Source organism: Ips typographus, linkage group LG3 (assembly GCF_016097725.1).
Source record: "Ips typographus isolate SLU linkage group LG3, UJ_Ityp_2.0, whole genome shotgun sequence".
Lineage (NCBI taxonomy): Eukaryota > Metazoa > Arthropoda > Insecta > Coleoptera > Curculionidae > Ips > Ips typographus.
The window spans coordinates 11,505,508-11,530,093 of record NC_138424.1 but is presented as its reverse complement, the minus strand read 5'-3'; the positions used below and the strand labels follow the sequence as shown (position 1 = coordinate 11,530,093).

General features: G+C 33.1%; 1 protein-coding gene across 3 annotated transcripts; it reads left to right on the top strand.

The window, feature by feature from the left end:
• Positions 1-9: 9 nt before the first annotated feature.
• LOC145725973 (facilitated trehalose transporter Tret1-like) lies at positions 10-22,791 on the top strand. Of its 3 annotated transcripts, none has more exons than XM_081974898.1 (12): positions 10-175; positions 8,164-8,254; positions 8,444-8,464; positions 18,273-18,402; positions 18,456-18,609; positions 18,673-18,858; positions 18,916-19,014; positions 19,066-19,271; positions 19,319-19,537; positions 21,703-21,889; positions 21,948-22,179; positions 22,239-22,791. In XM_081974898.1, exons 2-12 carry the CDS (start codon positions 8,241-8,243, stop codon positions 22,474-22,476), a joined length of 1,686 nt encoding a protein of 561 aa, XP_081831024.1. In that variant the 5' UTR covers positions 10-175; positions 8,164-8,240; the 3' UTR covers positions 22,477-22,791. The 3 variants fall into 3 exon arrangements, with proteins under 3 accessions (XP_081831024.1, XP_081831025.1, XP_081831026.1); XM_081974899.1 differs by lacking the exon at positions 10-175 and adding an exon at positions 8,033-8,067; XM_081974900.1 differs by lacking the exon at positions 10-175 and adding an exon at positions 8,065-8,104.
• The last annotated feature ends 1,795 nt before the right edge of the window (positions 22,792-24,586 follow it).

Genomic DNA, 24,586 nt, shown 5'->3' with positions numbered 1-24,586 from the left:
CAGCGGTATATGAAACATGAAACATTCGAACCACAGTAGTCTCGAGTTAGGAAGCCGGTTTCTTACATCATATTGAACTATGAAACGTTTTTGCGATTGGCAATTATTATTTGGTTCGCTAAAAAGCATTTGATTCGGTTCGAATATTTTAGTGGTCGTTGACTTGTTGCGGATGGTAAGTCCTTTTCTCTCCATTACTTTCTTTGTGTGCCCTTTGTTAGCTGTATTTAATTTTTTTATTCTCTATGATTTGGTTGAAAATGGATTTTTAACGAGCAGAACCAGTATGTGCAAGCAGTATTAGTACAAGTTTCATTCATGGTAAAGCAGCATTTTCTAATATAGACAGTCAATGAACTTTTCCCCATGTAACAAAAAAAACTGGTCTACCCCAGGTAGAGTAATTACCTATCCCTTCTAAGGTTTGAACCAGTGGCGTTCAACTCTTTAATAAAAATAAAAAATTGAAGCCCACCTTAATGCTTACGATACTGGTTTCCGGGAATTTGATATGCAATTGTCCTTGGACTTACCAACAATGATCAAACAGTATTACTATTTTACATGTTCTTCTCTTGCACGACTGGCAAAAAACGATATCTTACTATAAAGGAAAATAATAATATTTAACTAAAAAATCCTTGAATTTTAACTAGACCGTACATTTTAAAAGCTGTTAGTTGCACACATGCAATTAATTAAGGTTTTTGCCGCTCGCAAGTCGATCAACATGTTCCATTATGACATATTGAAATTTTTCCTAAGCCTAACAATCTACTAAGTTTGCGTCAGAAAATTAACACATTAATTTTAGTATCGGTGCTATTTTCGCTCAGATCAGACAGTCTGGCGCCATTATAAACTTAATAAATTATCACTTTAATATTTGCTTGGATTTCCCAGAAACTAAACTAGTTAGAATAACTAGAGCTAATCAGCCAATATATTTTAAAGAAGAGTTAAGTCACCAAAAAAGAAGAGCGGAAGAATGTGTTGGTATTATGATTGAACTGGCTAGTTGCCCAAAAATTTTGAAGGAAGACTGAGTGATTGATTTCAAAAGCCAAACATATTTTAAGAAAGAATTAAATTTTATCAGCGTCAGAAAAGAAGAACTAAAGAATCTGTTCAAATAATCCAGTCGGCTAATTACCCAGAAATTTTGAAAGAAGACTGAATTAACGGTGTTTAAGGCCAACATAGTTTAAAGAATTAAGTTCTATCAGCGCCAAAAAAGAAGAGCAGAAGAATGTGTTTATCATGTGATTGAACTGGATAATTGCCCAGAAGAAATCTGAGTGAACGATATTAAAGCCAAACATATTTTAAAGAAGAATTTAAACTCCAGAAAAGAAGAACGGAAGAATGTGTTGATATGATTGAGCTGGCTGATCAGAGAGAGCTTTTGAGAAACTCTCAAAAGCTTCCGTATGCTTCTAAAGCATTTTAACAGCTTCCAAAGTTTCTAAAACCGTCTTCAAGGTTTCAAATGTCTTAAAGGCAGTCCAGAACCTTCAAGGCTCTTTAAACTGCCCAAATGCTTCTATAGGTACTACAAGAGAAGAGAAGATTTAGAAGTTACTACAGAAACTCCAAATATGTCGTCTAAAGCCTTCGAAAACTGGCTAGAAGCTTCCAAAAGCTTTTAAAACACGCTAAAGGCTTCCAAATAATCTTCAACTTGTCTAGAAGCTGTCAAAACATTTCAAGGCAGTCTAAGAGCTTCCGTATGCTTCTAAAGCAGTTTAAAAGCTTCCAAAAGTTCAAATTCACATGTCTTAAAAGAAGTCCAGGACCATCAATGCTCTTAAAGTAGTCTAAAAACATTTCAAAACACTACAGAAACTCCAAAATGCTTCTAAAGCAGTCTTTCAAAACAGTCTAGAAGCTTTCAAAATCATTTAGAACAGTCTAAAAGATAAGCCCGGATAAACAAACGCTTTTCAACTAGTCTAGAAGCTCCCAGAAGATATTAAAGCAGTTTAGAAGCTTCCAAAAAAGTTTTCAAAATACTCTAAAATTTTCCGTATGCTTCTGAAGCAATTTCAAATCCAAAAAATCTCTGAAAGAGTTTTGTGCTTTTTTACAGATTTTTATTCTTTTTTGAAGAAAATAATTTTGCTTTTTAAGAGCTTTTTTCACGATTTTAGTGCTTTTTAATCCGGACTCTAATAATGAATAACATTTCTACAGTGCTACCAAACTGATAATCAACTAGTTTAGTTTTATAAGCACAAATGCTATTTTGGTTCAAATTTGCTTCAAATAAATCACTGAGCAAAAGCAAGCGAAAGCAGACCATATTTGGTTTTGTCAACAATTTAAAAAACATGCTATACTTACAGAAGATGTTCTCATTTTTGATACCTCTACAGACTGACGTAAAAGTCATCTTTAGAATGTTTAAATAAATGAAATTATGGTTCAAATTGGCTTGGAATAAGTTAGTGTTCTAATGGGATTTGCCATAAGAGTTCAAATTAGGACCAAGCAAAAATGTATCATAATAACTGTAAAATCAGCTAATTTTACTTTTAAAGAATTACGGAACCATTTTGCTATTAAAATTCTATTAATACAGGATGAGGTGTAAAAATGACAATATTTTGTTTACAGTTTTTTAAACCTGTAATTTGTAGTGAGCAACTTATTTCATATAAAACCTTGAGATAAGTTTTTGAAACATAATTATCATTATTTTGAGCGAGGATCAGGAGAAAAATGATGATGATGAAGGAAGAAACCATCTCAGACGTCATATCACCAATTTCTCAAATAAGGGAGCAGAACTATCTTAAAAAAATATCTACAAAGCTTTGAATTTTAAAGTGCAGATCTTCCGTATGTTTTAGCAATGATTATGAAAACTATTTACTGGTGCATGGTTGAAATACATATTCGGTAAATAATTAAACTTTGAGCTTATTACAAGCCAATTAAATTGTGCAATTTGTAACAAAGCTAATTGTAAACATCGAAATCACAAATTGAACACATGCACTTGATTATCAATACTATTTTCGATTTCAGACGACCTGGCGCTATTTTGTGTATCCGTTTTCTACATAAATTCAATAATACCATCATGCAAGTTTTGCTAATATTTAGCAAGGGACTTAAATTAAGCTTCTAATGCTCCCTTTCTAAAAATAAAATAATTTTAATTAAAAAAAAAAATTTAATCCGAAAAGGTTAAAAAGCAAAATAATACATGTTTTCGTTGGGGATGGAAAAACATTGCTGAGCTGTCAGATTGACAATGATTAATTGTTAGATCAAAGGATGATCTCTTAAAAATGACTTGACGTGGTTTTTTTCTTTAAATATAACAAATTCTCAAATTAGTCAAGATCTCTTTATCAAAACTCAGCTTTTAGTTGGTTATTATACTACATTATTTGCTTATTTGCCCAAACTGTTTTGTGACGTAATGTTGATTTTGTATTGCCTTTTGAGTTGCAAAAAAGCTATTATTTTGTTATGTTTCTTCAAATAATTTGTTGGTTTTGTTTTTCGTATTTTGAGTCATTCATGAACCCTGTCAGCAGTTGAGACAGCTACAGTTTATGGATCTTTAGGTCAGCGTTTGATAATAATAAGTCGTCGATGTGAATAGAGATAAAATGGTGTTTTCAATGTACATACGTTTTAATTTTAAGGTATAAAAATGTATTGTTCGGTCTGTTTAAAATAATTTACGGGAAGCTATCCTAACATTTGGTTTTAACAAAATATACAAACGTCGGCTTTGACTCGGAAATGTATTCAAAAGTAGGAGTCTATGACCACTTTGTTTTACTTTTAAACGCACTAAAGTTACTTATTTGTACAGCTTTTCTATTCTTAGCTCTTTTAAGTAGCTGGTATTATCCTGTTATTGAACTATAATTATTATTCCATCCTGTAGAATATTTTTATGTCTATTTCTTACTTAAGAGGCTTTTTTCGAGCGTCAAAGAAAGATTGAATAAAATGTTCTCTTTTATGTAATTTTATTCTGTTTTGTGCATCATTCATAAATCGAAAAAACAGCAATGTCACATAACAAAAATTTGAATGCATAATTCACTACTCCTATAATAAATTTGAACAAAAGTCTGAAATCTTGAAAAATGCCAAATATCAAAAATCCAATTTTTAAACTTTAAAAAAGTGTGTCACAAATCAAAAGTTTATTCAGAGAGAATCATCAATCACAACACCAACTGAATTGATTTGAGAAAAAAGTGAGAATTGAAAACTTATTTGAGGAATAACCATGTGGAAAAAAAAAACTTTTTTACGTTTAATTTTAATATCGAGAAGTCCAGGATTAATTACACGTAAAAAAAGGAAGAGAAAACATATAATTCAACAACTTATTAAACATAACACTAATGTTTTTTCTTCCTTTTTTCACGAGTAAAAAACATTTTAGATTACTTTGAGGATTGGAACAACTTTATCCTAAAGTCCAAGATTAATTGTCAAGTTAGCAAACTTTGCTAAAATTTAAAGGATTTTCTCATGTGATCGTAAACAATCAGTATTTAATTGAAGTGAATTACACATTAAAATTTAAGCATTAAGCCAACGAAAACAAGCCCTAAAGTATAAAAAATCTTAACTATTATTGAATCTGATATATTTTCAATCATGTTAATCAAACATTTTGTTTCAATTTCTTGCAATTTACAATAAATGATAAAGCTTATCTCATCCACACATATTTCCAGGCTAATTTACATTAGTTAAAAAAATAAAATTATCTGCCAGTTTTAAAGACTTTTTTTTCGAGATCAAAGAAGCTTCAAACAGTTTGCAGCAAAATTTAATTTCACAACTTGCAATTTATTAGTTTATATTGCTGATCTTTGAACTTGAACCACGTATTTGTTCTTCGTTTTTAAAATTTATGTATTCCCGAAAACAGTTCACATAGATAGTTTATAGTTTCGCATTAAATTGTGTATCTTTGGATACTTAAGAACACAAAATGATTTATTGCATTTATCATTTACGTAATTTGTTAGCCTAGAATTAAAATTTACAATTATATTCCTTGCATTATGATAATTAAACAATTTTTTAAACAGTCAATCAGTGTCTTCTGTTTCTTGAAAGTATTATAAGAGGTTCACAAACGAGTTTTTCAGGTCAGAAACACAAAAATGTGGATTCTAATCTTATAAAATGTCATCAAAAGTTTGAAAACTGTTTTCAGTTGCTTGGATTCTAACGATTAAGATAAGAATTGGTTAAGTTTGACGCCTTCTAGCGGCCAAACGGTTTAACCTACCAACCAATGTTGTCATTTCATTAGAAAGCCCATTTTATTAGCTATCTATTGACGTACAAAAGCGTATATAGTGTGGACCAAATAAGCGAGTTATTTACGATTGAATGAAACCCTGCACTAAAAACTGGAAAATCAATTTATCAACTTTGACGCCTTCTAGCGGTCTAACAAGTAATCAACCAACCAGTGTTGCCATATCGTTGGAAAGCTCATTTTATTGGCTATCCATCGACTTCCTTAAAGTGTCAGTCAAATAAATAAACAGAAAATAATGGTCAATTTGACGTCCTTTAGCGGCAAAACGATTCAACCGGTGAAGAAAAGTAGTGATATCGTTGGAAACCTCATTTCATTGGCTATCCATCGACATATAAAAGTCCATACATTATGTGTCAAATCCCCTCAATGCCGACCAATATGCATACCAAGCGGGCAAATCAACAGAACTAGCCTTGAACAACCTTGTTGGGAAAATAGAAAAGACCCTCGAGAGTAAAGGAATAGCAGTTGGCATCTTTCTAGACATAGAAGGTGCCTTTAACAATGCACTCCCCTCAACAATCACGGCGGCGGCCAAGGCGAGGGTAGCAGAACCCAACGTTTGTGGATGATCGGCTTCCGTCCTGTGAGGGGTTGCCCGCAAGGAGGGGTTTTATCTCCCTTGCTGTGGTGTCTCTTCGTGGACGATCTGCTGGTCATCCTTGCTCTTTGAAACGTCGAGGTCCAGGCTTATGCTGACGATCTAACCATACTCATTAGAGGACTCCGGGAAGACGACTATTTGCCCACCGTACAAGAGGTCCTCAATCTGACACAAAGCTGATGCGTAAAGGAGTGCCTTAGGGTAAATCCGCTCAAAACAGTAATTATACCCTTTACCAGAAGAAGGAAGTTAGAATTTCTTAAACCGCCCTCCCTCTCTGGTAAGACAATACCATATGCGGCGCAGGTGAAATATCTGGGAGTCATTCTAGATAAAACACTCACCTGAAACCCGCATGTGGACAGACTAGTCAGTAGAGCTAAAATCCTGCTTTGGAGATGCAAAAGCATCTGTGGGAAATCCTGGGATCTAGGGCCCCAGCAGCTCTACTGGCTTTACATTAGCACAATTATACCTGTGCTGACCTACGAGGCCTTAGTCTGGTACGGCAAAAGCCGCCAGAGCTCCGTAGCGAAGAAACTGTCTTCCTTCCAAAGACATGCCTTTTAATCACGGGGGCGTTCAAGACAACGCCTACGTCCGCGTTAGAGTGCCTCCTTAACTTACCCCCCCCCCCCTTCAGCTCCTGCTGAAGAGAGAGGCAAGAATGGCCTCGTACCGGCTCTTTCATATTACCCGTGTCCTGGCCACATACATGGAACCTCGAGGGCCACTTGCGAAAATTCTAAATCGCGAGTCCCTTGCTTAGCCCTCCGATGTTTTGCCGGGCACGGCTGCCACCGATTTCTGCTACAGGACCCTCGTACCAGCTAGAGTGGACTGAGCAGAACGGGCTGATGACCTACACCGAGCAGATATCTGCTGGTTTACGGACGGCTCAAAGTCCTCGAAAGGGACTGGAGCTGGGGTTTTCTGTGCCAAGGCTGTCTGACTGAGGGACTGGGACAAACACCGACGGTCCTGCAGGCTTAACTCTACGCCATCGAGATCTGCTCTAGGGAAATGATGAATAAAAACCCCCCTAGGCGGAAATCGATAAAAATCTTCACAGACAGTGAGGCCGCTGTTCGTGCCCTCTCCTCAGGTCGCTTTATGTCAAAGCCGGTCCTCGGCTGTCATTAAGTCCTTAACACTCTTGGAAAATTTAACAGCGTTACCCTGATGTGGATTCCGGGTCACTCCGACTTCACAGGGAATGTCTATGGCTGAAAGCTACAGGGTTGGCTCACTCCAAGGAGTTTATTAAGGGGCCCTCTAAGAAGAGGACCAACAATCTCCTGCAACTCAGCAGACCACACCTGAGGGCAGTGACGGCGCTGTACACCGGTCACTGTCAGCTAAGGGCTCACATGCACCGGATAGGCCTGGCGGAAGACGCCAAATGCCGCTGGTATATGGAAGATGGCCAACTCCAGGTCTTCCATATTTGAACTCGTGGATGTACGCCGAGGAGACCTGGACAACCTCTCATCCAGAGCAGTTTTTCGGTTCCTCAGGGAGTCGAGTATTCTGGATGAGCTTTAACTTATGTGTGAGCCACAATAGACCTGCGGTCACGGTGGAGGGCAGAATATGTCCACTCACGGTACATAACTATCAACTATGTGTCAAATCTCATTTGACTGTATTAATTTGCATGAAAGAAATTCTTGACAGGACTAATATATCTTACGCCAATGCAAATAACTTTAATAAGTACATGTCAAGCATCATTCAGAAATTATGTCAAGTAAGTGTGAATATACCTTAAACAGTTGTGCAAATCACACGTCATTGGTGACGTCAAGAAACTCCGATACGACGACCATCAGCAGATATGAATATTTTCATTGCCATTGCCAACAGCTTTGATTTATATACTACTTTAATAACATTCAATTTAAATTAATTCAAGTGGCTGTCATCAATGTAATCAGGGTAATATACCGGGTGTTACATAAAGCTTTCAGTCTCAGACTATTGTAGTTTCCTGACTTTGAAACACTTTTAAGTGTTAGTTACTAAGCTGATAAGATTATATTGTATTACAATTTGAACAAGTAGCCTATTTGTTTTGCGATTTTCCATAATCGCGATTAATTATTAGTACTCGTGATTGTACGCTGTTACTTCAGCTAAAATCGAGGTATTAGCCAATTTATTGATATAACAAGATTGCCTGAGTAAAGATTGTGTGTGTAGTGTACAATTCCAATACTAAAAGCTCACGTTTTAATTTCAGAGCACGTTTCTTCCTAGTTCTTGAGCTACTATGTTGGTTTAGAATAAATACCCTAAGGAGAGTTAACAGCACTAAAAATGGATCCAATTGGGTAAGTTTGGAATTAAGTTTATTTTAAAAGTTAGCTCTGATTAACAAATTGAACGTTGTACCCAAGTCAGCAGTTTTTAAGTGGAAATTCAAGTACACCTACTATTCCCGTTCATACTAAAATAATTATTATAAACTGAACAAAAAAGTATTACACGCTTGATTTTAATTATTTTTTTGTTCATTTCAGGACGAGTTGCTTCAATCTTCAGTAAGTATACACGCAACCTTGACCATCCCAGTCACTAGATACCAAATTTAGCACACGCAAATCTAACCAAGCCCCCTTTCGTTAATGGATTATTCACAGACACAAGCAAAACGAATCTATAAATAATTATTGAAAATTTGCAATCAATATAATAGAGACGACCTGGCAATCTTTGAATATTTGCTAGTGGCCAAGTCAAAGTCACTTTTATTTAAGCAATATCATTTTAGTTGTAGGTTACAAATTGATTTACTATGTAGGTTGCATGGTGAATATGCATGAATTGTATGTAATTTTTTAATGTTTGTCAGCAAAACAGTTTTACAAAAGTGTTTTAACTTTAATTTTAACAAAATTGTAATTTTTCGAAAAACACAAAAATGTCAATGAGTTTTTCAAGAGTGTGTTGAGAGCAGTAAAATTTAAATTTTGACAAGATAGTGTAAATTTGACAGATATGTTATGAAGCTACAACTTAGTAAGGCATAAAAGTCCTTACTTAGTAATGTCTATAATGTTCTTATAATTCTCGCTTACATAGTATATTATCCGTCGTCTTGTGAGCCCAAAAAACATAGAATCTTTCGATATAAATGGACTTTTTGATACCAAATTGCCAAATTCACCTAATTTGGTTTGAAGTGTGATTGTAATGTTGCCAAACTGAGAAATTTGATCTAATTTTGCTCGATGTTCGAGGAGTGTTTGTAATGTGAATGTAAATTCTGAGTTTGAAGTCGAAATTTAAGAAAAATAAGGCTTTTCTACGCTGTCTTACAACAGTACTTGTTAATAAGTTAATATATATAATCATTGAGACATCATAATATATATAATCATTGAGACACATCAGTCTCAACTGATGTGTCTCAATGATGTGTCGTGTGCGCTGCTCAATTGAAGTACGCGTTATCTGTCGATCCTGAATAATTTAAGTTTTATACTGGATAAAACTGTCGAAATTAAGTGAAAATTGTTAAGTGATTAGATCAAGTTGTTTTCTACAACTGTAGAAAGCTTTATAGTTGTGACCAAAGTAATAACGGCAGTACAACATTAAACAATAGAAATCTTCAGATTTTGTGTACTGAAACGGTCCCGATCGGGACTGTTTACGTTTCGTACTTACTGATAAACGATGGAATTCAACGACAACAACGTTTTTAAGAATTCTGATACTGAATGTGCAAATTGTAAACAGATTATTGAAGATGTAAAATCAATAATTTTATGTACATAGCGCAAAAATGCTTACCATGCAAAGTGTGAAAGTATGGAATTGCGTGGGTTTCACACCAAGAAAACTTCGTGGAAATGTAAGGCATGTATCGCCAAGGGAGGTGACAGGCCAAGGAAAAGAAGCAGGATTGAGGAGAATTCTATAGATCAAAATACGATTGAAATGCTAAATGCTGCTTTAGAAAAATTAACTTATAATACTAATGAAATGCATAAAAAAATCGATTACTTAATTGCCGAAAATGCCATTTTAAAACAGCAAATTGCTGAGTTGAAGAGTTTAAATTATAATGAAGAAAATGTTCAACATCTACCATGCACATCAAAGTCTTATGCACATGCGGTCGTCAATAATAATAAAGTATTGGTTGTAAAGAAAAAAAGTGATCAAAGTGAACCGAAAGAAATCAAGGAAGATTTAAGACGAAAAGTAAATCCAGTAGAAATAGGAGTTGGCGTGTCAATGGGTCGGAGTACAAAAGGAGGTGGAATCATATTAAATTGCGGAAATGAAAAGGAAATTTCTAATGTGCAGACTGAAATTCAAAGTAAGCTCGGTGATCAATATCAAGTTGATCGACCAAAAATATTGAATCACCGATTGAAAGTTGTTGGTGTAAATGAAAATGAGTATGCTGTTGGTGATGAGCTTATCATAGAAAAAATTATTAGACAAAATGACCTAAGCGCTGATAGAAGCGACTTTAAAATGAACTTACTCAGAAGAACCAACGTATTTAATAAAAGATTTAATTTAGTTTTTGAGGTTGACTCAGCCACATATGACAAAATTATTTCGAAAGAGAAAGTAAACTTAGGATGGAATCGATGCAGAGTTTTCATTGATTACGGGGTGATACGTTGTCTAAATTGTTGTAAGTACGGTCACTTGAGCAAAGACTGTAAAGATAAGCAAGCTTGTGGTAAATGCGGTAGTGATCATAACTCAAATGTGTGTGTAAATAACTTTAAAAAATGTAAAAACTGCGAAGACTCAAATCAAAGATATGGGTTAAGTTTAAGCACGGATCACACTGTGTGGGATGTGACTAAGTGCGAAGTTTATAGACAGAGTGAACAATTGCAACGTAGGAAGTTTATACAATAGCAATTAAATTCTTTGGAGAATTATGCAAATTCCGATATTGTATACCTAAATTGCCAAGGTTTCTTAAATAATAAGGACGAAATTCTATTGCTGATAAGGAATTGGAAACCGAAAGTTATTCTCATGTCAGAAACACACGTAACTGATGATATAAGTGAATCAGAACTGAAAATTGAAGGGTACCGAATCGAACTATGTAAATCAACAAACAAAAGAACGGGTGGTGTAATTGCGCTGATCAATAATGGCATTAAATACAAAATGCGCAATAATGAGTGCGTGCAAGATTCGGTGTGGCTGTTGTCCATTGAAGTTATTGCGGCTGAATCAAAGTATCTCCTCAGTGTGTTGTACCATTCACCACAAAAGGAAAACGCTCAGTTTGTGGAATATTTTTCAGACTACCTGGAAAGGGTAAAATGTGTCCAATACAAAAAATTGTTACAAAAAGGCAGTACGAAGAAAAAAAGTGGATTACTAATGATATTAAAAGTATGATGAGAGATAGAGACGTTTTGTATAAAAGAGCAATCTTAAGCAAAAGCAACAATACTTGGAATGAATATAAATTCATCAGAAATAAAATTATCAAACAAATTAATATTGAAAAAAACAAATTCTATATAAACAAGATAGATAACAATAAACATAATGCGTATGAACTTTGGAAACATTTGAAGACTCTACTTCCAGAAAAAAATCCGTCTTTGCCAGACTTAATAAAATTTGAGGGAGGTGCAATTGTAGATAGGTCATGTATAGCAAATCAATTTAACAAATACTTTGTGAACAGTGTTGCAGATATAATTAATGGAATCCCACCAAATGCACATTTAGAAGATGTAACCGAGATTGTTTCTGGAAATAAATCATCTATTGATGTGTTTAAACAAATTTCTATGGCAGACCTAAAAAAGCATATTAAACTTATGAAACAAGTCGGAGGAGATGAAAATGGAATATCAACCAAAGTATTTAAGGATGTCATGGACGTAGCTGCAAATAGGATTTTAGATGTGATAAATGCATCACTTTCAAGTGGGGTGTTTCCGGAGTTATGGAAATGCTCAACAATTGTGCCGATTCCCAAAGTGACAAACTCGAATTTATGCTCTGATTTTAGACCTATAAATAAAGTACCAGTGTACGAAAAACTATTAGAAATGGTAGTAAAAGAACAAGTCCAAAACTTTTTTAGTGAAAATAACATACTTGTAAGTAATCAATCAGGCTTTCGCCAGGGACATTCATGTGAGACAGTAATTATAAATATTTGTGACGAATTCCGTAAGAGCATTGACAAAAATAATTATGTACTAGCAGTGTTTTTGGATTTCAAAAGGGCATTTGAAACGATAAATAGAGATACTTTGATTAAGAAAATGAATAAAATGGGTTTCAAAGGCACTGTATTAAAATGGTTTCAATCTTACCTGCATAATAGAACACAAACTGTAAAATTTAAAAATAGCACATCTGATTGCATTGTAATAAATAATGGTGTACCACAAGGTACTGTTCTCGGTCCATTTCTCTTTCTTTTATATATAAATGATATTGTTAAGACAGTAAAGTACACGAAAATCGAACTATTTGCAGATGATACCATGATTTACATCTGTGGACCAAACATAAGTCAGTTGCAAGATTATATAAATTATGACATTAACAGTTTAAGCAAATGGCTTTGTAGTAATAGTCTAAGTGTAAATGTAAATAAAACTAAATTTTGTGTTTTTGGAAAACAACATTTACTGTCTAAACTAGACATAAGTAATGTACATATTAGTTTAAGAAATCAACAAATATCGTATGATAAGCAAATTAAGTATTTAGGAGTGATCTTTGACGCCAATTTGACATTTTACGAACATGCACTGTACATAACAAGAAAATTTTCAAAAAAGGTTAATTTTATAGCAAGGGTTGGGAGAAATTTATCTGTAAGCACTAAGTTATTATTGTATAACAGCATAGCGGCGCCACACTTAGAGTTCTGTAGTACACTTTTTTACAATTTGCCGGCATATATTTTAAATGATTTACAGACCATACAAAATAGAGCAATGCGTATAATTCTTAAAAGCAACCGGTACACGCCGATTAAAATCATGTTAAATGTGTTAGATTTCTTAACGGTAAAACAAAAAACCGTATTTAATACATTTGTGTTTATTTATAAAATTAAAAACAAATTATTACCATCTTACCTGTGTGGCAAAGCAACTAACTTTAGTGACGTGCATAATTATAACACAAGGAACAAAAACGATTTTGTTTTAACTAACAAATGTAATACGGAATCATTAGCCAGCACTGTTTTATGCAGAGGTCTGTATGAGTTTAATTGTCTACCTGTTAATATTAAAATTTGCGAAAACCTAGATAAATTTAAACAACATTTAAGAGAATATGTATTATTAAAGTATTGACATTGACTTGATTGTATAAGGACATATTGTTATTATTGGCTTGCGAAGTCAGTTGGTGTAATAATTGTGACTGCTTTTGTCGTTTTTGTATATAGCTTGACTAGCTAAATAAACGATATTATTATTATTAAATATTATAGCTATAGAGTCAAAAATAAAACAAATAATGTCATTATGATCGATCAAAACGATGAAACGTCAATTTTCTGTTAAATGTATTGTTTCGTAACAAATGTTAAATTTTTTGTCAAAATTAATTATTCATAAATTTTTCTGTCAAATGTCATCTTTTTTCTGTCAAATCTCAATTGTTTTGTCTTAATATATTTTTGTTATTGTCAAATGTTTTTTTCAATACTTCAATACGTTCAATACTGTTTTGTACTCAAATTTGACAGTAAAAATAATTTATGAAATTTACGGTTTTTGTGTATAAATTTGACACTAAAAATGTTGTTATTGTCTGTTTTAGTGCTTAAACTGACAGTAAAATTGAAGAAATTGCTTACTTAATGCTCAAATTGAACAGTAGAAATAGTTGAACTGATTAATTTAGTGTTAAATTTAACAGTTTCAATCATGAAATTGACTGTTTTAGTGTATAAGTCTGATAGTAAAAAAGATGACATTGAATGTTTCCGTACTCAAATACGACAGTAAAAATTTTAAATTGATTATTTTAGTGCTTAAATTTGACACTGAAATTTTCTATCGTAGTCATGAAATTGATTGATCTATATAAATTTGATAGAAAAATTAAATGTTTCAGTACTCAAATTCGACAGTAAAAGTAATGAAATTGACTATTTTAGTGATTACATTTGACATTAAAAGTTCTGAAATTATCGATCGTACTCATGAAATTTAGTGTTTTTATTCTCTTGAAACTTTAACTTTAAAACAGTCAATTTCATGAATACAATCAATTCAAAATTTAAGAACATTTAGTCTCAAATTTAGGTATTAAATTAAACAATTTCATTATTTCAATTGTTTAATTTTAACACTAAATTAATCGATTTATCCATTTCTACTATTAAATTTTAGAAAATGTCAATTTTTCGTCATCAATTCAAATTAGTTTGAAACAAATCACTCAAAAGTTGGGATTTGCCATAAGTATGGATGGATTTTGTTCAATAAAAGTGTTAATTTCGTTAAAATTATTAGTAACACAATGTGGAATTCAATGTCAGTAGCATACAAATATTCAATGTGATATGAATAAAAAAGCAAACGTCTTGATGGTCGAAATTAGCTTGAACCAAATCGCTTTAATAACGAGAATTGTCATAACTATGAAGAGTATTGGCTAGCAGAAATGATCCATAATGACATTTAAAAACTTTAAAGTTAGGGCTACTTATTAGCAAATATTTCAATTGTTATAGTACGACTCTCTTGTGACAAGTAGCCAGTTTTTTAGAATCTTAGTCTTCTTAGAAAAACCACTAAAATTTTAAAATTCAAAGACCAATATTTGATAAAACCTAACGTTTTCGTGGTTTTGGTTGATATCTCGAAAATAGCTAAATATGTAATATTGAAATCAAAGTCTACCGTTTGATTAGTATACAATTTTAACGTAAAAAGAAAAATTACATGTATTTACTAAACATTTAAATTAATATAGGGAAATTACACTGTAAATTGAGGAAATTAAATAAAAGTTTGTTTTTTTAGACATAATATTTTTGACAGCTTTCGGACTACAGAACATTTGTTTAAAAAACTAAGAACATCTTTATAGTTTTACTGATTTTGATGAAAACAATTTTTGTGAAGTTGCAATCATTGCATCAAAAAATTAAGTGGTTTTGAGCTTTGCGTAGACTAAATAACGAGTGTTACGTATAATTAACTTCTGAAGCTTCTAAGTTTTGAGTGCAGGTTTCAAAACTAAACAAATATCTAATCTCTGAAATGGCAGCCACTAGAAAAAATAATGGTTAGGAAAATTGATGGTTATGTTCTCAAAGTTTTACAAATCTTGGATAAGACAAATTCGGAATTTGAAGGACAAGTCCAAAACGTGTTTTCACTTCCTGAATACTACAAAAAATATTAGGTAGGTACTTATAGATTACTATCTGTTGTATGGTATATGGTTTCTTATTAGGATAAAATTAACGCAAATTGAGTAACATGATAAGACAAGATATTTGTCTAATTGCCAACAAAAATTTGTATCACAAAGTGCTTTAAAGAGTTTATTCATATTTACAGAGTGATTCATCATGAACTCACCTGAACTCCTTCACTCTATATACACTCGAAGTCATTTGGTAATGTTTGAATATCAGAATAATTGAAAGTTAACTAAATTTTAAAAAAATTTAAAATAATAAGATTTGATTCAGAGATCAAACTCAATTAACATTAAATTAATGATGTAAAACCTAAAAATATCTAATTTTCAAAGTATTTATATAAAATGCAAATACATTATGATATGATAAAAGGATTTGGGATTTCCAGCTTTAGCACAATAAATAAACAAAGTGGGTACAGTTTACTTAAATTATTTTTTTAACAATGTATTTTTTGTTTTTCACCCTATTTCCTAAACTGTTCAACTTTATTTTTAGGAAATCATACTTTTTATCTTCTCCAAATATAAAATTCTTGCTTATGATGATATTGCTGAGATTATGCTGATGTATTTGATCTTATTCCCCACATAATTGGATTTACAATTATATAAGGGATATTTCTAAATCCAATATAACAAACGTATTTTTTCAGCCATTGACCTTGTTGGCTTGCCCTGAATGTCACTGCTAAATTGAAACGTTATCATAATTTATAAATCATTAACAAACCAGTCAATTAACAATGGCATTTCATTATTGCATTTTTAATGTACTAGTTTGTTGATTTTTGTGCGGTTGCTATCGATTTTAAACATAATGACATTAATAATTTGGTGTATAAATTAGCCTGAACAACAACATTAGCTTTTAACAACTTCCACCTGTTATAGTTACCTATTCAATTTTGCCAGACCGCACTAGTACCTATTTTGTATTGTTGTTTTTAATGATCAATAATAAAGTGATCTAAATTTTACTGCACAGATAAACGCTAGACTTTGAGCTTAATAGTATTGCCTACATAATTATACAGAAATATGAGTAGTATTTATTATTTCAAGATTTATTAAAAAACAATCAAATGTTGATAACTACAAATCCTTTCAATTCCCTCAATTTTTTTTTTAATTATCGACTTTTATACAGCGCGCTTCAAAAGTAGTTAAGATAATTAATTAATTTCAAATTCAGACAATAAATTTAGAAAAAAATACAGAAAAGAATACCGTCTTTTCATTATTCTTATTATTAGAGATATTATTTGCTGAAACAAATTAAATGCAGAGAATAACAGTAAAACTTTCTATATTTTGTTAATTTTGGATTTAAGTACCTGTTTTGTATTTGTTAAAGTAAACCATTGTAGCAAGATATATTGATATACATACACTACTCGTATTATCCATGGAAGGTAAAGGTCAATTTGGAAGGTAGAAATATGGAACATAACGAAAGTATAAGAAAAATAGTCAACAGTATTTCAGTAATTTGTTAAAACAGAAACTAAGCCATGATTGGTTGATTCATTTATTTATTGACGTTAATTCGTGTATTAGAAGGGAAAATATCAGCTTTCATTGCACTAACATTTACCAACCACTTTGACACTCTTGGTGTTATCATTGGGGTTACAATTGTGATAAAAAAGGAGGTTATTTACTTAATTGATTAAGCAAATAAACGTTAAACAAACAGAAATTCAAATCTACTTATATAACCATAAAAAAATTATCAGTAAATATTAAAAAAAATTATCTACATTAATTAGTTAGTTTATTATAATTATTTGTAAATGTAAATTTTTCCGTAATATCAGATATAAGAAGAGCCTAAAAATTATTCATTTTACGACTTAAATTGATTGTAAGAGTATGTCAAAATTGTGTTCAAAAAAAGTAATAAAATAAGTTTTAAGTTAACGCAAAAAGTTTTTTTGCAAAATTCGTAAATAAAATGAATAAATAATTAGTATTATTTAATAAATGTAAATTAACCAAAAAATATCAATGTCACAAGAGCATTCAACTGAATAACAGCCAACATTTTACGATTTTTAGTTGGAAACCAGTTGGAAATTGCCTGTACCAACAGACATATTATGTACAAATGATAATTACAGTGTCTGACATTTTTTTCTGAATTTTAAGTTGCTTACTACCTGCAAAATAATTTTTGTACTTTTTATTTCTGACTTCTCTACATAAAACTTGACTGTGCACAAATTTTGAAGATTTTACAATTCAATCTTACTATCTACTGTAAGATATTTTTACTAACAAACAATCTATATAAGCTACTACAATAGTGTAAAAAATTGCAATTTCTTTACTTTCTTCGAATTTACGTGAAAACCAAGCAGAACTTATGAGTTTTTGCTCAATTTTTGATGATAACAAAAGTTTTTAATGGTTGCCTGTCACATAAAAAAAATTTCCGGATTTTTATATCGATTTTCGGATTATAACATTTCTCTGGCTTTTTCGTCTGGTAATCTACTCAGTACTCTTCATTACTTGTAAGTAACCTTTCACAGAATATTAAACCCTCTTTATAATTTTGGTATCATGTACCATGAGTAAAAATAACCATTTTTTTAATATCCTAATACATTTTAGCAAAATGCACATACGCACTTTCCATCCATTATAGCCTGAAGGTCTTGACTCATATCCGGCTAATAATTAATTGATTTAAACCAAAAAAAAAAACAAAATTTGTCTACCTCGATACTATTTATATGATTTTGATCGGTTATATTATAATAGATTATTTCCTGTTCGTAAGTGGTGGTTTGTGTCTCTAGGCTAGTCTTCTGTGCGTCATTATCTATGACTTTATTTATGCTACTAATTCAGACTAAATCATCATACAAAAATGGACTACTTTTGCGATTTAAATTTTCTGTATTTATAGTGGTTTTTACTTTGTAATTTTAGAGTTGAAGAAAGTGAGAGAGCCCGTTTAGAACAAGAAGAACACAAAAACCAAAAACTAGCAGAAATAGTATGCAGCGTCCGATCCTTAACCAAATATGAAGGAAGATCTCTGTCCGTAATTTATCCACAGGTGAACTGTCATTAATTGGAATACAGTCAAAATGAACTGAATTTAAATTGCAGTTAATAGCAGCTGCTCTTGCCGCTTCCTACCATATTGTAGTAGGTATTGGTATGGCCTATTCAGCCATTTTAATCCCCAGCTTGGTGCTGGATGCCAGTAATGTCACCAGCAGTGACCAAATTGTTGCCACCAGAACTGAATCGTCCTGGATTGGTTAGTTGTTTGATCACCTCAATTTTTTCCAATAACTAATTGATTTGTACCTACTTTATGCAGCCAGTGCTGTGGCTTTAGTAACCCCAATAGGAGGACTGACTGCTGGATTTTTGATGGACAGCATAGGAAGGCTAAATACAATCAAACTGGCTGTAATTCCCAGTGTAATTGGATGGACTCTTATAGCCACTGCTTGGAATGTTCCTATGATTATTGCAGGGAGAGTTTTGACAGGAATAGCCAACAGTAAAATTTCCTTTACTTCTAATACTATGTCTTAAAGTTAAAAATCAATGATTACAGCTTGGGGAAGCAGTCCTGCTACTGTTTACATAACAGAAATTGCCAGGGCAGACGTCAGAGGCTCGTTAATATCCTTAGCACCAGCCTTTGCCTCTTTAGGTATGTGACTAAATCCGAGCAAATTCACTTTTACCATTAAATCTATTTCAGGAATGATGCTAACTTTTCTTAAGGGGTGGTTCCTAAGCTGGAGATTTGTTGCCTGGACTTGCTTGATATACACCACCGTTCCCGTTCTGCTTATACAGTTTTTTGTACCAGAAAGTCCTCCATGGTTAATAGCAAAAGATAGGATCGAAGAGGCTACCAAGGGTTTAACGTGGTTGCATCGAAAACAGCCACAACCTGAACTAAGAGTAAGTTAAGAAAGTTTTCTCGAGAGACACTAAAAGTAATTTTGTAGACTGAGACTATGGCAGAGTTACAACTGAAACTACTTCAAAAGGAACGGCAAATCAAGCTGGAGGAAGAGAGTATAAGAGGCACTGGAATTGGAGTGAAAATCAGGCAGTTTTTGTTACCCAGTGGATATAAACCCACTTTAATCCTGTTTGGGTTATTCTTTTTCCAGCAGTTTTCTGGAATTTATATTACGTTGTTTTATTCGGTCACTTTCTTGGAGGTAAGTGCGATTAACATAATGCTAACAGTCAATCAATATTGAACGTTTCGTTTTCCTACACTTTCTTTTAAATGAGTATGAATAAGCTTGCTTTATTTTGAAATATTTATTACAATACCTACATGTTTAATTCAAAAACAAATTCTAATAATTTTGACATATGACAATGCTAGCAATTTCTCCACTTTATGGAAATTAAATCAGTCTATTATTGAGCAGTGAGATGTTTGTGCTCTCTTTGATGAACAAACCTTTATGTTGATCATGGAACATATTACCATATTACAAGTAGTTACTCTCGAATTAATATCAAAAGTCGTTCAACCAAGTCTCTATTAGCTATTCTAAAGATACCTACTTCAACTGCTCTAAACGGGAAAATAGTGCAAGAAAATTCGAGTTTTAGGAAAAAAGTATAGTGTAAAACACAACAAAAAGACCGTTACCCTTAGTGCAGCTCATTTACGAGAGATTTTGATTCAGTTGTTTAGTATCTCTCTCTCTGTAGCCTTTACAACCCTGGGTGGGTCATGTCACGATCTGCCTCCATAGTTGCCTATCCACCATTATCCGCTCTAGATCTAGATTAACGATATTTAGGATTTGAAGATTCTTCAAATTTCTTGGTATATTTCTGCCAGTTACATGTTGATTCTGATACGATACTGCTGTGTATTTTCGTCTCTTTTGGTCCATATATGCCCCTCAAGATTTTTCTTTCCGCTATTCTTAGCCGGTTCTCATTTTGCTTCTTTATAGTCCAAGTCTCACAGGCATACTTCAAAATAGGTCTGATTAAGGTGCGGTAGATTTTTATCTTTGTACCACGAGAAGTATTCTTAGACCTTATTAATGTTTTGTAATGCAAACCAGCAACGATTTCCACTCTGTATCCTCGCATTGATTTCATCGGTCATGTTGTTGTTCGACGTTATCGTAGCCCCCAAATATCTCAATTGATGTACCCAAAGTTATATTTATTGGTCCATTGCGACGTTCTGACCGATTCGATCTCTTCGTTCGGTCCTTATGGTAGCCATATATTTTGTTTTTATTTCGTTCAACTCAACCTCCTTGGCAGTACTTTCCAGTTTGAAGAATTCTTCTTTAATGACAACCGTCTAATTTCCAACGATGTCTATATCATCCGCAAAAGCCAGTATGAGACGTGGTCTCTGGTCTCCAAATAGCAATGTTTTAAGTTTGTTATTGATTGAAAAAAACGTCGAGACTCTCTTTCCAACCCTCACCGCACTAGCCGATCACTCAATACATACCCTTGTGAGGTTAATGAGTTTTTTGGGTTTTCTAAATTCCGCCATCGCACTCCACAACTCGACTCTCAAAATACTGTCATATGCTTGCTTAAAATCAATAAACAGCTGGTAAATGGTTTTATTGAGCATTTCTCCATGAGTTACTGAATTGTGAATCTGGTCCACAGTGGAGAGGTTCTTCCTGAAGCCACACTATTTGACAATCAACATAGAAAGTTAATTTTTCCAGTAAGATAAGTGACAGACGTGGGATATCCCACGATAGTTCGAGCAGGGCATTTTATGTCCCTTCTTATGCATGGGGACTATAATGCTTCCTTTCCAACTATTTGGGATTACTTCTTCTTTCCACGGTACAACTCACGGTACGGAACTGTTTTAACAGGGCATGAGCTTCATTTTTGAGACATTCTGACGGGATTGTGTCGCTACCAGGAGCCTTGTTGTTCTTGAGCTGATTTAGGCGATTCAGTTTTTTACCCTAGTGAAAATTATTCACGATTCTACAAAATGTACGCATTTAAAGTGTTTACAAGATTTTTATACAAGAGTGTATCTCACATGATTACGGGAATGGTGCTACATATCTTACAGATGGTGAAACAATCGTTTTCTATATCAAACTTTTCTTCAACGTGTTGTATCAAGAATTGCAATTATTATATACAGATGGCAGGATTTAACTCCGTTATACCATTTTCTTCTTCTGCTTTTATTAATAAAAGCTGAAAGAATATGAGTTATTGCTGACTTAATACCTTGTCTGGGAAAATATTGTAAACAATTGTGACAAAGAAATAACTTATCCTAAGAAGCCTTATTTGATTATTCATCATTGTGATTTATAGTTGCATTATATGTTATAAAATGTATTTTATTAATTTCCAGCAAACTCACTCCTCAATCAATCCTTACTTAGCATCAATCCTAGTATGTACCGTCCGTTTTCTGATGTCAATCGTCAACACTTACATGCTGAAACGCTTCCACCGCCGACCGTTAATCATGGTTTCCGGTCTGGGTATGTGCATGTGCATGCTATTTTCTGGATTTTTTACCAAATGGATCTTGGAAGGTAAGCTAACAATTAACTTGAACAATTCAACAAAATTACTGTGTGTTATCCCCATCAGGAACGTCGGAAATGACATCAGCTCCCACTATTCTTCTACTTCTATACGTAATCACTTCAATGATTGGATTACTGCCAATACCATGGACCATGACAGCCGAACTATTCCCCATTGAAATTAGAGGAGTAGCCCATTCAATCGCATACAGTGTGAACAATTTTATTTTGTTCGCTTCGGTGCAAATGTTTTATCCTCTGGAAGATTGGTTTGGTGGAATCGTTGGAATCCAATGGTAATACTGTCTTTTAGTTTCTAGTATTCATATTTGTATTTATAACAAAACAATTTCAGGTTTTTCGCGGTCATTTCCATCCTGGCCAGTGTGTACACATTCATTTTCCTACCAGAAACGCACGGGAAGAAACTATCCGAAATTACAGAATATTTTGCTAACAGTGGTGCTATCTACCTGTTGTCCAAAAAGAAGAGTTCCAAGCCTAAGAAACAAAATAAAATCCCTTCACGAGCTCCTAAAGATATTGTGAAAAACAACAAACAAAACGATAGGTTAATTAATAATGAAGCTTAATAGTTCCAAACTTTTAGTTTATACGAATAATTTTAATTTATTATTACTATTAGATTAGCAATATTTTTGGTAACCATTTCCACGGTTACAGGCATGCAATAAGCGAATAAAGTGACAATAACACACTCTCAAAACAAAAACTGAACTCTAGTATTACATGTAGGGTGCTTTTTAATTACTTATTATTGCCATGTGACTTTTTAAGTGAGCTGTAATTTGGTTATGTGGATAATTTTGTATGTTTATATTAACTGTGAGAATTTTAATGTGATATGTATGATACAACTTTTCACTTAATAAACAAAAGTATTTTTATATTATGGTATTTGTAGTAGTTTTTAAAGTTAGAGTGGTACAAGAAAAATAAATATTATTTACCTACTTATACCACATACATGAAACATATGTAAGTATACAGTTCCACAACTTCAAACCCTTTTCGAACTAAATAATTAAATTTAACTAATAAAGCAGTCTAAATAATAAATCATTCATGTTTTCTCCAAAAAAAAAAAGAAAATTTATAATAGTGGTACATTTCGGTACCACTCACTTGTCCTTACATGCCGTAGGGACTTTAAAAATTGAATATAATTAAAACGGATCCTATATAGAAATGTTGATGGTTTCTGGACAAACTGTTCCGGGTGCCACAATGTCCTTTTGGCCTGTAATATGACTATTATTAGGTACATTTTGGTACCACCCAAACCTACGAGTGAGCGTAGGTTTCTTTTGCTCAATTTTAAAAATTCTTTACTCATTTTCCAGTTGTAACCTCCAAGAAGTGTCTTAGAGTGCGCCAATCCAGTGAGACTCCTAGAGCTTGGCTTTTTCGAGTTCCTCCTTCTATTTGAGCTCGTGTTTGCAGGTGTAATCCCCTCAGCCATAGGAGGGTTTTGGTTCTACGAAATGAGTCCCGGCCCCTTTTTTAGCTAGAATGTTAGTTTTCCCATTTACCTCAATTATTTGATGTCCTGGAACCCAGAGCAAGGTTAATTGAGTTTGCCTAGATATTTCCATACCATTTTAGAGCTGAGCGTCGTTGAACTCAGAGCTGTTATGTCAGAATGACGTGAATTACCTACTGGGGTATTTTCCCATTGGTTCCGAGTATTTGATTTTTGGTCCAAACACTCCTATTCCTGTTCCCTTGTGTGACTTGAACCCATCCGCATACCATTTAATGGTGTGCTAAGATTAATCCACTCTCTCTTGTTGCTTAACTTAATGAAAAACGTACTTCCAAAGTTAAATTTTCTGATAGTTTCATCTTTTGGATATGTCAGATGTGAAATGCCTTTTGATAGAGATGTCCAAGGCGTCCTACTTCAGCATTTCCCCTCCAACTCCGTTCTTAGTCATTTTAAACAAAGCTGCCTCAGCTGCACCGTGAGGTGCAAGAGTGTGAGGTCAAGCATAACCTCCATTGCTGCTGTAGGAGATGTTCTGGTGGCTTAGGTTATGCATAAGGATAACCATAAGAGTATTCCTAGCAGTAAATTAAAAATAAAAATGTAAAATTTCATACACCATGGAATTCGGATTAAAAAGGGGTTTTAGAATCTAACATATCATCAGGACCGTATTTAAAAGAATGAAGTCAAAAAGTGGGGTTGTCAATTTAAAGAGTGTCATTAAAAGTGGCTGTAGAGAAGTGTCATAAATTTTGATCCAAATTTTTACATACATATGTATACTAAGAACAAACATTCGTTTTTTGCAAAATATCAAACACCAAAAAAATAGATCTAAATGTCATTTTATTAAGGACACCTTTACACACAATTACGCAACTTTTCTCGCATTTAACCAAGACAGTCTGGGACAATATCGAGTGTAAAATCCACTTGTAGTGAGAAAATGACTGTTTTAAGTTAATTTTTGGAATCTTAATTAAATTTCGTATCCATTTTTTTTTTAATTTGCAAAAACACTACTAAATTTGGTACAGTCAGAAAGACAAGCGGTGTCAAAGTTTGAACTGCTAGAAACACAGTTTGAAAGGACAGTCAGGGATAAAATCGACTGTAAAACCCACTTGTAGTGAGAAAATTACTGTTTTAAGCACATTTTTGAAATTCTCAATAAATTTCCTATCAAAAAACCT

Bases quoted from the DNA above. Each gene is read 5' to 3' on its own strand.
- LOC145725973 (XM_081974898.1), top strand. The intron at 19,272-19,318 runs GTAAGTTAAGAA...GTAATTTTGTAG, and splicing joins AGCCACAACCTGAACTAAGA to ACTGAGACTATGGCAGAGTT. The intron at 19,538-21,702 runs GTAAGTGCGATT...ATTAATTTCCAG, and splicing joins ATTCGGTCACTTTCTTGGAG to CAAACTCACTCCTCAATCAA.